Here is a 15,662-nt window from a genome sequence, read left to right as displayed (position 1 = left end):
GGCCCTCCTGAGCCTCGCTCCGGTCACTGCCATATTATGGAGTAACCTTGTCGTTGATGTGCCGACGAAGCCCTGGCATCCTACCTCCACAGAGTAGATGATAGTCCTCCAGCCAGCTTCCTTACACTCAGCTGCAGGTCTGAGTACGTCAGCTTCTTCCACTCATGTGCAGCCTCCACCCCTTCCTCCATGGGATAGTTGACTCAATGAGAAGGAATGTCTAGGCGGCCATGAACCACAGTACTGTCTCTGGGTGGAGAGATGTGATAGTGATTTCCATGGGGAACGGTAGCTGTCTGCCGAGATCTGCCCTCATGTTCCACTCCATGCCTGTGGAGAGGAGCTCCTGGGCAGGTGCGTTCAGCACTCTTGCCAGCCTTAACGAATGGGATGAGTTGTTATCCTGCTGGGGAAAGGCTGCTTCTCGCATCCCACCTGCAGGTCTCTTGGATTTCTGCTGACTTCCTGAGGACCTAGTCATGTTGCTATCAGCTATGCCCTTGGGGCAGTGCAGGTTTGCATCCCGCTAGGATGTGTTGGAGGTTGGCATTGGCAGTATCATACACAGCTGAACTACTGGTGAAGATTATGGGAGCCGTGCAAGGTGTCACAGGTTGCCCTGCTGAGGGAGTGGACTCTGGTTTGTGGGACCTTCCACGGGTCAGACCAGCTGAATGACTTGTTGATGGTGCCCTCCCATGTTGTCCATCTTCCCTGACAGCTCTGTGCTACCGAGTAGCACTCCTGCTCTGTCCTTGTCACTACCATGCCTTTTCTCTCTTTCTTCGAGGCCTCAGACCAGAAACATGCAGTCTGCTGATGGCCTGGTCTACTGCAGCTTGAGCTCTCCATTTACGGCAGTGTGGGTTGAGGCATTGGCACTCCTCCCTCAGCTCAACGGTCAGTCGGGTTTTCTCCTGCTGCGCCCCAGACTGATGGATCTTAGTGGAAGCTGCAACATGTTCTTCCTGAAGAAGGCAGTGGCCGAGAAACATGCGAAGGCAGCCCCAGCCGTTTCCTGGTTGTACGAGTTGGCTATCCCATCGATTCTACTGGCTGTTGATGAGGGAATTTACACTTTACAAATATTACACATTTTCAGGGGCCACATCACCCTTTGGTACAGCCCTTCCTTTTCTTGCTTCTCCCCTCTGGCCCAATAATCCTTGGTGACACCTACACTTCTCCACCTTTCACTTCTTGAGTGCCTCTGAACTAAATGGTTCCATTAATTGTTTATCCATAAGCAAAGTTGTTTATTTGAATGTATCCTAAGGCAGGGTCATTCTTGGAGACCAGGTTTTGCTCAGCGAGGTTCTTGTTCAACTTGGTCCATGGGCTTTTATTCCCAATGTTTCAATTTTTTTTAGATTATGACGACACTCAGCCCTCGTTCATTGTCATTTAGAAATGCATGCATGCATTAAGAAATGATACAATGTTCCTCCAGAGTGATATCACAAAAAAAAGGACAAACCAAAGACTAATACTAACAAGACCACATAATTATAATATATAGTTACAGCAGTGCAAAGCAATACCATAATTTGATAAAGAGCAGACCATGGGAACGGTAAAAAAAGAAGTCTCAAAGTTCCGATCCACTCCAAATAGTCCCCGATAGCAGGCGGCACAAGGGAGAAACTCTCTCTGCCATAAACCTCCAGGCACTGGCAACTGTGGATGTATTGGAGGCACCCCACCACAGTCGACTCTGAGTCCGTCCAAAAGCTTCAAGCCTCTGACCAGCCCTTTGACACCGAGGACCATCTCTGCCGAGCGCTTCAACCTCATACTGGCCGCCAAGCAACAAGCAAAGCTGAGGATTTGGGGCCTTCTCCTCCGGAGATTCTTGATCACACAGTAACAGCGGCAGTGAAAAAGGCATTTCAGAAATTTCTCCAGATGTTCCTCCGTTCTCTCACGTCTGTCTCCATCAAATCAAGATTGTGCATGGCACCCTACTTGACAGATTACAGATATCATTCACCGGAGTGGCCTCGCAAGCTGCGTCATGCTGCCATCTTCTTCTGCAGGAAATGCACATTGGATTATTTTTGAGACCCTATTGGCACAGATTCACTTCACTGTAGCCTTTCTGCAGGACTAAGTCAACTTATGTCACATTTTAAAGGAGAGATTATTGTTCAAAATCAGTGAAATCCATTGAAAAAAGTGACAGTCTGATGTTACCTGCTGATGTCAACCAAAGTTCAAGACTCCTTTAAAGCAGTGGTGCCTCTGTATATTCTGCAGATACATACACACGTACCCCTCAACCCAATCCATTCAAATGTTGAAACGAAAATTATTATCAAAATACATATATGTCACTGTATACTACCTTGAGATTCATTCATTTGTAGGCATTCATAGCAGAACAAAGAAGCACAATAGAATCATTGAAAAACTACATGCGAAGACTGACAAACAACCAATGTGCAAAAGAAGACAAACTACAAATACAAAAAAAAAGTAAATAAATATTACTGAGAACATGAGTTGCAGAGTTCTTGAAAGTGAGCCTTTAGGTTGTGTAAACACGAGGAAATTTGCAGATGCTGGAATTTCAAGCAACACACATAAAAGTTGCTGGTGAACAGCAGGCCAGGCAGCATCTCTAGGAAGAGGTACAGTCGATGTTTCGGACCGAGACCCTTCGTCATGCCGAAGGGTCTCGGCCCGAAACATTGACTGTACCTCTTCCTAGAGATGCTGCCTGGCCTTTAGGTTGTGTAATCAGTTCAGAGATGAGGTGAGTGAAATTATCTCTGCTGATTCAGGAGTCTGATGGTTGAAGTTTAATAATTGTTCCTGAACCTGATAGTGTGGGTCCTACAGCTCCTATCCATCCTTCCTGATAGCAGCAGCAAGAAGAGAGTGTAGCTTGGATGGTGGGGATTGCTGATGATGGAGGCTGTTGTTGTGGCACCACTCAACGAGATTTTCAATCTCCCTCCTCTGTGCCATTCCATCACCACCTTTAATTTAGCCAACAACAATGGTGTCATCAGCAAATTGGAGCTGTACTTAGCCTTTCAGTCATAGGTATAAAGCCGGTAGAATGGGGTGTGTGGGGGTGCCAAGCACACAGCTCTAAGGGGCACCTTGACTGATGGTGACTGTGGAGGAGATTTTGTTGCCAATCTATACTGACCGGGGTCTCCAAGTGAGGAAATCATGGATCAGTGATCATAAAACAGTACCGCACAGCACAGGAGTAGTATCTGTGCTGAACATAATGCCAAATTAAACTAAATCTCTTTTGTTTATACAGCATCAATCCCCTCCATTAAAGGAATATTCTGTCTATCAAACAACCACTGAGTCTGCTTCCACTACTACCCATGGTAGTTCATTTCAGACACTTCGGCACTCTGTGCAGAAAGTAAACTTTTTCCCTCTCACCTTAAATGCATATCCTCTAGTACTTGACATTTCTACCCTGGGAATGTTTTAACTTCTATCTGTTCTTTATGCTAAACAGTTATTACCTTTGAGTGTGATAACCTTCATCAAAATAGACATGATTCCTTTACCTGCTGTAGCTTATTTAACAACATCCCTTTTAAAATCCATTAAATTCTTGGAACTTATGCTAATGCCATTTCTCTGCATGTTTATAATTTCCTGCATATCACTTTCATATCGTGGGTGGCGTGGCAGCGTTGTGATTAGCATATTGCTATTACAGTTCCAGCAACCCGGATTCATTTCCGCTACTTTCTCTAAAGAGTTAGTATGTTCTCTCCATGATCATGTGGGTTTCCTCCGGGTGTTTCAGTTTCATCCCACATTCTAGATGTACAGGTTAGTAGGTTAATTGGTCTGAAATAATTGGGCCAGGAGGACCTGTTACCATGCTGTATCTCCAAATAAAAATAAATTATTTTCCATGGTAAGTTATTTTGCTTTAACAATGTGAACGTTTCAGTTTCAAGATTTAGATTTTTATCTTCCTTGTTTTCTGTCAGAGCTGCTCTTAGCTACCTATCGTGTAACTAACTGCTTAAATACACAGTTAACAGTTTCCTTTCTGACCTCATGGGTCTTCAAACAAGCCAGAATATTCTTGTTACACAACATTACCTACTGCCTGCTGAAATCAGCATGTAGAATAAACACAATATTCTGTTAATTCAGTACGTCGTTCTGCATTTATATCGAGATAACAAGTACTGGAATCACGGATACTTCTATCCCATGTCTTTATCAGTTAAATCCATGACTCTTATTAACTGCTTGTGAATTGCTTTTACTCAGTGAGGCTGTGGGTTATTTTTTCCGATAGAAGTTATAAACATTGATCAGCTAGTAAATCCCTGGATCAACCTTTTGGTTTTATCACTGACTGGAAAATATTGGCTCTTTTCCAAATGCCCAGTATCAGCTGGAGTTTAGAAGAGTGAGAAAGGACTTATTTGAAAGACTTATGATCCAAGGGATCTTGATAAGTCTGATATCAAAGAATCCCACATATTGGGTAACAAATGATTAGGTCAGGCAGCATCTGTGGAGGGAAATGGACAGTTGACATTTTGACTTGAGGCCTTACACCTGGACTGAAGACAGAGAAGTAATAGGAAGTCCCAGGCACGAGCTGGTAAGCAATGGAGCAATAGGTGGATCCCGGTGAGGAGGGCTGACACAGAGATGGAGGAAGGAAGAGTGGAAATATCGACAGAGGCTAGAAGGTGATAGGCAGGGGCAACAAAAGGCTACAGATGACAGAATCTGATCGGAGAGGAAGGTGGAGAATAGAATCAAATAAAGGAAGTGGGAGCAATGGGGGGGGGGGAGTGTGTGGGTGCCTGATAAAGGAGGGGAAAGAAGCAGGGTGATGTGGCTGGGGTAGGTGTAGGGGGAACTGGGTAGATCAGAAGGGACAGTAAAGGGTCAGGTGGAAGGTTTAGCTACAGCTGTAAAATTGAATGTTCATGCTATCTGGATGAAATGTTGTTCTTCTACTTTGTGTTTAGCCTCACCCTGGCAGTAGAGGAACCAATCTCTTGTGCCATCATAGAACAAGAGTCGCTGTTTTAAAATTAGTTGTCCATTTAATACACAGAAGAGGCAGTTTTATTTTTCTTTCGGAGGGCTGTGAGTCTTTGGAACTCCCTTCCTCAAAGGGTTGTGGAAATACTCTTTCAATATTTTTAAACATAGAACAAGACAATACAGAAAAAAAGATCTTTTGCCCACAATGTTGTGCCAAGCTAAATAAATAAATAATCACACACCCAACTAAACTAATCTCTTTGGCGTATAAACTCTTCTTGGGGTTCAAACCGGATCCAGGTGTCGATTTTAACCGAAGTTTCAATGACAAACTCAGCCATCTACATCTGCAGTGGTGCCTCGGCATGTCTAGTCCAGCAGTATATATACTCAGTTCCTGTCGTCCATCCCTCCTGATTGGTTCGTCCTTAACCAATCAGGTGTCTGCTGTCCCAACCTTGTTTAAAATCGTATTCCAGTTCTTATATAGAGAGAGACAATCTTTTTTGAAATTCTTATTCTCTAGTTTTATTTCAGTGGCTTGCTTCACCAGGCAGACCCTAAAGCCATTGGCGCGGCACAGTAGTTTTGTGCCATCGAAGTTAATCCCATGGTCATTGCATATGCAATGTTCTGCTACCACCAATTTCTCCAAGTAACCCAATCGGATTCACCTAGACTCTGTCTGTGCCTCCCATAATACTGTATATCAGATCTCTTTTCAGCCCCTTCTCCGAGTTTGGCCAGCCTCTCCTTATAGCACATGCCCACCGGTCCAGCAGCATCGTGGTAAAGCTCTTCGACGTCCTCTCCAAAGCCTCCACATCCTTCCTATGAAGTGGCGACGAGAAATGTATGCAATACTCCACATGTGGCCTAACTGGAGTGTATAAAGCTGCAGTGTAGCTTCCTAACTCTTGAACTCAGTTCTTCAACTCGTAAAGACATACATGCTGTTTGCCTTTTTAGCACCCTATTCATCTGTTTAGTTACTTCCAGGAATCTATGGACCTGGAGTCAGAGTTAGATAGATCCTTGATATACAGAGGTTTTGCAGCCATACAGGAGTGCAGAATTCAAGTTATAATCAGAAACACCATAATCTTCTTATGTGCTTACGAGATTGAGTGCCCTATTCCTGCTTGTGATTTTTATGTTCATAGATACACTTCTCAGTTTGATTTTGATCACTTCATTTCTGATAACTACGTTCTTTATCATGTTCAATAAATCTCCTCACCCATCCAGTTTCTGAATGGAAAATACGAGTGTTGTCTCTTGTGAAAAATAGAAATTCAAACGTTTTGACTCCTCCACTCTCTCACGTACCCCCAAGTTCAAGGACAGCTTCTATCCCATTGTAATGAGACAATTGAATACTTCCTTTGTACGATAAGATGCACTCTGACCGCAACATCTACCTCATCATAGCCATGCACCTTAGTGTCTGCCTGCACTGCATTTTCTCTATAATTCTTCATTCTGTCTTCAGCTATAACTTTTCCCTTGTACTACCTCAATGCACTGACACGATAAAATGATCTGCATGGATCACATGCAAAACAAAGTCATTCACTGTCCTCCGGTGACAATAATTTCTTTCTGCCCTCGTGGAGCAGCAGTGCAATATGTTCGCATCATTTTCTACTTAACTGATTAAAGAAATGGGTGGCGGAGTGGAGGTACGTCTCTACCAAAGGAGGTGTAAGGAGTATTTTCCCTCCACTAGCCTGCAGGTCACCCTTGGGCAAGGTCCCTGCTTACCATCTCGATCAAGACCGCGTGAAGCTATGGGAGCAGGTAGTGGATGGTCATATGAGCAGCTGGTACATATCACAAGTCTTGGTTAGACCAGGGAGACAATCTCTGGAGTATCGATAATGGCTGAGGTCACCCGTCTTGTAACGACGCTTCCTAGAAGAAGGCAATGGCAAACCACTTCTGTCGGAAAATTTGCCAAGAACAATCATGGTCATGAGACCATGATCGGCTGCATCATACAGCATGGCACATGATGATGATTAAAGAAGAAGTACACTGAAAATGTAACTTAAGCAACTGATGGCACAAATTCCTTTTTCCCATAATTTGTTTCAATAGCCCACAATTAACATTTTAGTCAGGAATTAGCATTAGTCTGTAGTTGAATTAGTCAATACGAGTCCAGATGCAAAATGCTGGTGATTCTGGATATTTGAAATCAAAACTGGAAATGCTGAAAACAGTGGACAGGTTGGGGAAGGAAGTAGTTCACATCTCAGGTTAGTGACCTTCCATCTGATTTGTTACTCTCAACAATTAATACATGATTGTCTAGATCTTCACCTTCTGCAGAAATGAATGAGGTTAATTTTAAGGCAAATTGCTACGCACTGGATTTGATTTTAGATGTTTATTGCTGTCAGTTACAGGTGAATTTTTAAGGTATTATGGTTAAATTGTAGTGAGTTTATAATAAAAAAACTAATGGGGTGTTTTTATTCTTCAACTAATTAGATCATCTACAACAATGACCACATTGAGGTGGACGGGAGAGCTACGCAGAAGTTGATCACCAACTTAAACCCTGACACATCGTATTCCTTTGTGTTGACCAATCGGGGGAATAGCGCAGGGGGATTGCAGCAAGTGGTTTCAGCACACACAGCACCAGACCTGCTCCGCACCAAGCCTGTCCTGATTGAGAAAACCAATTCCGATGGAATGCTAACTGTTGAGTTGACAGCCGTGCCAACACCACCAGCCCCAGTGAAGTAAGAAATAGTCACTTAATAATTTACAGTGTAAATTTGCGCTCAAATCTCATTGGGAGGCTATTATTCTGTTGGCATTTTTGCATTGTATTGAGTTTAACAATTTCAAAAATCAATGGATCATTGGTCAATCAATGGATTGTACTGAAGCTAGCCCAGAATCTGGAATCATTGGCTGTGGACACGTCCATATGAGTATACCAGAACCAGATGAAAAGGTCTGATTTCACTGTTCCGTTGCACCCTCTCAATTAAATCATTGAAGTCAGGATGACAACTAACTTCAGGTGGTGTGCCACAGACACCCCGTCCCTGAAAATAGCTGATAGCCATTGGCAAGAGGCAAAGCCAGAGTCTGAGATTTGTTGTCAATCAAAGCTGCATTAAAACTTAATATATTTTGAAATGCACAAACAAATTTAAAAAGTTTGCCTAATTAGCAAAAAAGCATATTAAATGGCAAATTAAACCAAAATAATGAAGTTGTGTTCCTGCAAAGAAATGTTGAGCAAACGCAGAAAGGTTACCCTCTGCCTAAAGACTTCAAGGTAAGTAGCACAGTTCACAGAAGTCTGTGACTGAGGACTGCTTGACAGACAAAGAAAAGGTCATTTTCAAGTTGTGAGGCATGGTTAGTGAGGTGCTGTAGGGACTCGATCTTTTAGCCCCAGCTGTTCATGATCAGTGTCACTGAGCTGGATGTAGGGACCATATGTAATGCAAGGAAGTTTCCTGTTGACTCAAAGCTAAGTGGCGATATTCGATGTGTGGAAGGTGCAGTGGGGCTTCAGGGAGATATGGATAGGCTAATCTAATGGGTAACACAGGCAACTAGAATATCATGTGAAAAAAGCAGGGTCAGCCACTTTATTCAAAAAAATAAGCAGGTTACTTCTTAAATGATGAGTAATTGAAAGGTGCTGGAATTTACTAAGAATTTGACATCCCTCTGAAATCTATGTTGAAAGCTAACAAGCACTTGGAAAGTCAAATTCTATGTTGACCTTCATTTTGAAGTCTTGAATGCAAAATTAGAGACATCTAATAGAAATTATATGGAGCCCTCACAAATAGCATGAGGAATATTGTACACTCTGGTTTCCATGCCAAAGTAAGGATTTACCTCTGATGGAGAAAATGCAATGAATGTTTCCCTAGGATGAGGGCAGGGAATTGGATTATTGGGTTGTCCCACTTGGTAAGTTTAAGCAAATGGGGTGTCTACTCTATTCAGCTTCGAAAAATAAAATGTTATTGACCATCTGCTTATCACTCTCAACCAATTCTCCACTGCAATACAGCAATACTGCACCAGTCAACCATCTCCCTCGGAGGCCCTGATTCAGGTGCACAAATGCTTTGATAGATCTCCAATCCAATGCCGCAACTTCCTGTCCCAGTGCTCCAATGCATCTTACACTTTGAGCCCCAGCCATCTCTATTCTGCAGACTGAGCCAAGATTGCCTTTGTCATCTCTCTCGACTGTGCGAGCTCTGACCTAGGCCACCGCTAACTGGGACAATAAAAGCACTGTTTGTGGTCAAAAGGAAGCCAGCACCTTGCCACTGCACAGACCATACGTCCGTGCGATCGACCTTCTTCCAGACCCAACCCTTCCTCAAGGCCATCTGTTGTCCCCTTCCCTTCCTGAGACCCAAGCCATGAATGGCTACATCACTAAAGTGCTACAGCATGGCTTCATTCTATCATCCCAGTCTCCAGCCAGTGCAGGATTCTTCTTTATGAAAAAGAAAGATGGAGGTCTTCGTCCCTGTATCGACTACCAGGGACTCAACAAATTCACTATTCAGAAGCAGTACCCTCACCGCTTGATGGGTAGCACATTCGAACCACTCCGTGGGCCCAGATCTTCAGCAAGCTGAATCTACAGAGTGAGTACAACCTGATCAGCATCTGCCAGAGGGATGAGTGGATGACAGCGTTCTTTACATCCATGGGCCACTGCGAATACTTGATGATGCCTTTTGGACTTTCCAACAGTTTTGCCATCTTTCAAGCCTATATTAACAAGATCCTCCAAGATATGCTACACGGATATCTGTTCATCTACGTCGACGGCATCTTCATCTGCCCTAAGATTACATCTGTCATGTCCATTCAGTCCTTCAGTGTTTCCTCGAAAGCCAACTGTACTGTGAATTAGAAAAATTCCAGTTCCACGTCCCAGTCATTTCCGTCTTGTGTTACATCCTTCCACCCCAATGCATAACCAGAGAACCAGAGAAAGGATGTGCGGCCATTGAATGGCTCCGACTGCACTCCCTCAGACAGCTACAGCACTTCCTGGGCTTCTCCAACTTCAATCGCCTTTTCATCAGAAACTACAGCCAAATTGCTGCTCCTCTCAGCTCTCTAACCAAGTCAGCTGCTGTGATAATCTGGTCTGCTGCTGCAGACCACACTTTCAAGAAGCAAAAGAGACCATTCAACCCATTTTCCACCATCCGAATCCCACTGGAGATTCTCTGGTAGAGATGGATGCATCTGACGTGGGTGTTAGGGCCATTCTCTCCCAGCAAGGACCGGATGGAAAGACACACCCTTGTGCCATCTTGGTCAAGTTCAAATCCACGCAGCACCATTGTGGAGTAATAGACACGGAGTTATTCACCACTAAATAGGCCTTGGAGGATTGGAGATATTGGATGATGGGAAACGTCATGCCCTTCCTCGTCTGTACTGCCCAGAAGAACCTCATAACTGTACAACAGACCCGCCAACTCAGCCCCAGCCCACGTCAGGTTTGCTGGGCCCTCTTCTTCGAACAATTCAATTTCACCATCTCCTGACCCGGTTCCAAGAACACTGTCAAAACAGACCGACCCTCAGACCATCGTTCCGTCATTCTGTTTTGTCCAATCATCGCCCTAATTGTCTAGCACTTTGAGATTCTGCCAGGCCCTATGGCACGAGCTTGCTCCAGCCAACACACCTGACAACTGCATTTATGTGCTGGCAGCCAGGTGCTCCGAGGCACTCCAGAGGGCCCTCTCCTCACCCCTCTCCAACTATCTAGGTGCATGATGGACTCAGGATTTTCAGCGATTGCTGGTTCTAGTGGTTAGCATGATCTCTGATGTACATCAGCTATTCGCTACCTACCCATAATGTGCCCAGTCCATACCTGGTTGACGGGGAAGGGTACCGCCTGGACGAGGGAACTTAGGTGCTTCTGGGACTAGCCATAGGTTGGTATGGGGCGGGGGGGGGGGGGTTGTCCTGTCAATCTGCACATGCAGGTTCCTCCCAGTCTCAACCCAGCGAGTCGGAGTCACCTGCCGCTTGTTTCTAACCCACCACCTGCAGCCTATTCACACCCAGCTCTCAGTCACAGTCCGTGTTCACTCATTGAACCAGCCAATCTCTACCATTTGTTCCTAGCCTTCGGTTACTTTGTTGTGCTTAGTATCTGTTCTCTCTTGTTTTGCGGCCCCCCTCATGGCGTGTTAATTTGCAGTTTATTATTAGTTATCGCTCGTCGCTAAATTATCTTCACTGCTCTGCTTTTGGATCAGGCCTGCTGTACAATTCCTGACAGGGAAAGATACATGGAAGAAGCATTTACCCTGGCTAGTGAATCTAGAACCAGAGCTCATGGCCCCCATAAAGAGTGAGATGAGAAAAAATTTAATCACTAAACCTTTGGAATTTCCTACCCAATTGGGTTTTATGAAGTCTCGGTTGTTCAGTATATTGATGGCAAAGATTGATAGATTTCAGTTATTCTTGAGTTCAAAGGATATGGAGTTAACAGAGGAAGATGGCACTGAGACAGCAGATAAGTCGTGATCTGATTGTATATTAGAGGAGTTGCACGGGGTGAATGGCACCCTGTTCCTGTGCATCACATAAAATAATAAGCACTCGAGAACTTATCCCATCCTTCGAATGTAGATTTATTTAGAATTATTTAAATTGTTCAATTGTCTGATTGCTTGGTTGGTAATATAAATTCCAAATTAAATCCTTCATCTTAATTTTCAAAGCAAGTTAAATTAATACAATTAACAGTCAAATCAACTTAAGGATTTCTGTTGATGCACTGAGTTTGATCAGATCAGCGGTATTTTCAATTGACCTGGTCATAAACTGGAAATATCTGAGTATTTTTAACATTATTCAAGCCTTCTCTGATTTTATATATTAAAGTAAAAACACAAGATTGATCTTTATTAAATAACCTGCTTGTGTATTTCCAGGCTATTAAGTTTATTTGCTGTGGCACTATTTTTTAAGTAACATTTTTTTTTTGAAATTGCAAATTGGTCTTGAAATATTGTTGGTACACCAAGCCTTCTCTGGTCATGTACCACAGCTTACATTATTGTAGCAAATTATCTGCCATTTCCTTGAGAAATGTTTTAGTATCAGTGTTTAGTTTTAAAAATGGCAATGAGTTTAGTATTTTAAATGCATTAACCAGTGATATAATTGGCCTTTTGTTCCCACTCTGCTGAGTTCTCCCCAGTTTCATTCCTTACAGCCTACATATACCAAATGTCAGCCCATAAGCTAGAGATAGTGCCTTATGTCCTTCACCACTGGAATTTTGGTCAGTTGCTTTAACCCAGTTCATTTAAATTAGAATTGCCACCTCACATTGTTTGCTGGGACTCCTACCTGCCTCTGGAGCCACTGCTATTTATTGCTCTGTCTTTCTGAACACACTTTCTCAATGTTTCTGATTTATACATTATCCAAACCCCTATTATTCAACAGCTTCAGTCTTAAGTTTTCTTCTTCTCTTCTTTTTAATGTTGTTACTTAATGTAATAAATTTTGGGATAATGGAGCAATATGCTCAGGGACAGTGGGTGGGGATGTTTCATGAATCTGTTTGGATGGGGTTTTCTATGAAGACTATCAGAAATTCAGCAGGGAAGTAGTGGAAGAAGAAACAGGGAAAGAAATAAAGGACAGAAAAGGAAGAAACAAAGGCAGAAGATGAAAGAAATGAAAGTGTCAGTCAAGTAGGTAGATAGTGCAAAAAAACTGAGAGAGCTAATAATGTCAAAAAGACCAGTCTAAAGACCTTGTTCCTCAATATGCAGAACATTCATAGTAAGGTAAATGAATTATCAATACAAATAAATATAAATGGTTATGTCATTATTGCTGTAAGAGAAGCAATCACTTAATTCTCCAATTTGTGCTGTCTTCAGCTGGAATACTGTGTATTGGTCTGGTCACTATGGTAGAGGAAAGATGTGATAGTGGTGCATTGTGTGTGTGTGGAGGAGATTCTGGGATAGAGCTTTTCAGTTATGAGAAAAGATTGGAAAATTAAGTTACAAAATTAGAGATGCATGCAAGAAGAATATAGATGTAACCATAATGATGGCAATAATACTGCAGAGTGGGAATTCCCATAGTCCGAGAGATGATGTCTTTTTCAGACTAAGATGTTGAAGAACCAAGTAGAGGACAGGTATTCCAAGCAGGGTATTGTGTGGTGAATCAGGAATCTTTGCCGGGTTTGTATATGGCTCTATTAGGAAGAGTGACCAAGCCTTGATAATATTCAGTAAGATGGAGAGTGAGGTTGAAGAATGAATAACTAGACTCCTGAATCCGATCTGTATGAAATGTGAATTACATGTAGTTATGATAGATTAATAAATGGATTGATGTTAGGCAGGTGATTTGATTAAAAGAACTTATTCATCGAGTTCAATAATTATTCATTCCAGTCTTTCACAAAACAAATCAAGAAAGGGAGCTCAACTGTGACTTACAAAGGAAATCAAGGAAAATATGAGATCCAAAGAACACACATAAATTTACCAACGTAAAATTACCAACAAAAAACACACACATCAGGCCTCAGGATTGGGAGTGGTTTAGAATTAAGCCAATGGTAACAAAAGGAATGTTTAAAGGGAGAAGACGGAGTATGAGAGAATAAGTTTCAGGGAACATAGAAACTGACTGTTAATGCTTTATAAAAATGTAAGAAAGGTAAAAGTTAAGGTAGATAAACCTATATTTAGAAATGAGAGGAATTCCAGTCTGGAAGAAGGAAATGGTAGAACAGTTGAAGAGTTCTTGTATTTACAAAGGAGGCCACAGCCAGAAGGTTGCAGAGCCAGACAATGGAGAGAGGGAGACACTGAGGGAAATCAGGATGATTAAAGGAATAGTGCTTAAGAAATAAAGACAAAGCTCCAGGCACAGATGATCAACACCCAGGATGCTGAACAGTGGCCTTGGAAATAGAGTGTGCATTGGTGGTCATCTTCCAAAATTTTTGCAACTCTGGGGCTGTTCTTATAGATTGATGTGAGTTAAATATAGCCCCATGATTTTAAAAAGCAAGAAAAGAATAAGCAGTGTCATAGACAAGTCAGCTTACTAGTGCAGAAAAATTACAGCATCTATCATGAAAGGTGCAGTATCAGAATATTAAGATATAATGGGATCAAACTAAGCTACATTTCTTAATTCCAAAGGGCTCAAGGGATATGGGGAGAAGATGAGAATACGGCACTGATGTAGCTGATCAGACAAGGCCTTATTGATTAGGGCACTGTATTAAGACTCTTGACTCAGGCAGTTTTGAATGAGTATTAGCATTATTATTAGGAACATTTTCACAAAAATATGGGAATTGCTAAGTTTAGGGATCATGGCATTCATCATCTAAATCCTAACAGTTGTATGATACAACTAGCAGAACTGTACATATCAATAGTAGCAAAACACTATTTTTGACAGATTTAAAAAGCTTTAAAAATCTATGGTAGCAACTTGCTAACTAAAGGATGAGACTTTTACTGATGCATCATTCCATTTCTGCGCCACTAAGATTAGCAATACTCTTGTGACAGTTCCAAATTGCTGCAGAGAGATAATATGTGTGAATGGCATATATCCAGCCCTTGTCTGAGCTTTGGTTCAATGTGCAGCATTGTGAAGTTGCTGCTGTTTAGTTTTTTAGTTCGGCTGAAATTAATGACATAGCTACCATTAATATTCTACATATTGTGAGAGTTAGATCTCAGCTTATTTTTCTTTGCCAAAAACTCTATACTTTTCTTTAAAAACTAATAATTACAAGTGTCATTTTCTGGAAATTTCTGTGTCTGCTCATGTTTTTGATAAAGCTCATGACATGGAAGTCAAGTCTACTGTCCTGTATTTTGAATTATTTGTAAGGAAAAGAATTGAGTGAACTAATAACTCGCATAGCAACTGTGCTTGCAGCTTCATTTAACTTTACAAGATAACAAGTGTCTTAAGGTTAAAAGAAGGTTAAATAAAGACATACTGAGAAATAAAAGATTTGTAGACAGTCCAATTGTATTAACATGCAGCTCCATTTATGCCCCACATTTTGGCAAGTATTCATTATTACCATAACTTGGTAGTATACTGGTATTTTATCTTGGCAATATAAGGAAATATATCACCTATCATCAATGAACAGTTGGTACTGCAACTGTTTTTGCCTGAATAGTAAGAATTAATTTCCATAAATCTTTCCAGTGAAGATTAATTCAAAGTTTGTTCCCTTGATTTACAAAAGTTCACAGAAGTATGGCAACTTTAAAGATGAGATTCTTAATTTTAGGTTAATCTGATGGGTGATCTGAGGACTTGAATTAATGTCAAGTTGTTTTACGATTTTGTGTCTAGGATTGTTTTTACTTTCATGTTTTGATTATAGAAGATCCTTTGAAGGGAAATTCCCCCAGTGGTTTCAGCAAATTCCTGTCGGGAGGAAGGACCGCTAGTATTTGCTGCGGATAACAAAATCAGAATTTGGGGGTATTGAGGGGCAGGGGTGTTCTTTCTGTGCTGCTGCCTCAGAAACATGTGACTGCAAGGTTGAAAGCTCACATCTGAAGGACTCAAATGACCATGGTGAATGGAACAGCTTTGCCTGAGAG

At 42.0% G+C, this 15,662-nt stretch overlaps 1 protein-coding gene across 10 annotated transcripts in view; it reads left to right on the top strand.

The window, feature by feature from the left end:
* The window catches only part of LOC140197686 (receptor-type tyrosine-protein phosphatase delta), a 606,878-nt gene that overhangs the window by 454,906 nt on the left and 136,310 nt on the right, over nt 1-15,662 (top strand). For all 10 annotated transcript variants that reach the window (XM_072258000.1, XM_072258002.1, XM_072257999.1 and 7 more), the window contains one exon: nt 7,495-7,751. In XM_072258000.1, coding sequence (XP_072114101.1) covers nt 7,495-7,751 — 257 coding nt within the window. The remainder of the gene's footprint in view (nt 1-7,494; nt 7,752-15,662) is intronic.

Source organism: Mobula birostris, chromosome 5, assembly GCF_030028105.1.
Source record: "Mobula birostris isolate sMobBir1 chromosome 5, sMobBir1.hap1, whole genome shotgun sequence".
NCBI lineage: Eukaryota > Metazoa > Chordata > Chondrichthyes > Myliobatiformes > Myliobatidae > Mobula > Mobula birostris.
The sequence above is the reverse complement of the archived record's forward strand: the minus strand, read 5'-3'. Positions and strand labels throughout refer to the sequence as shown.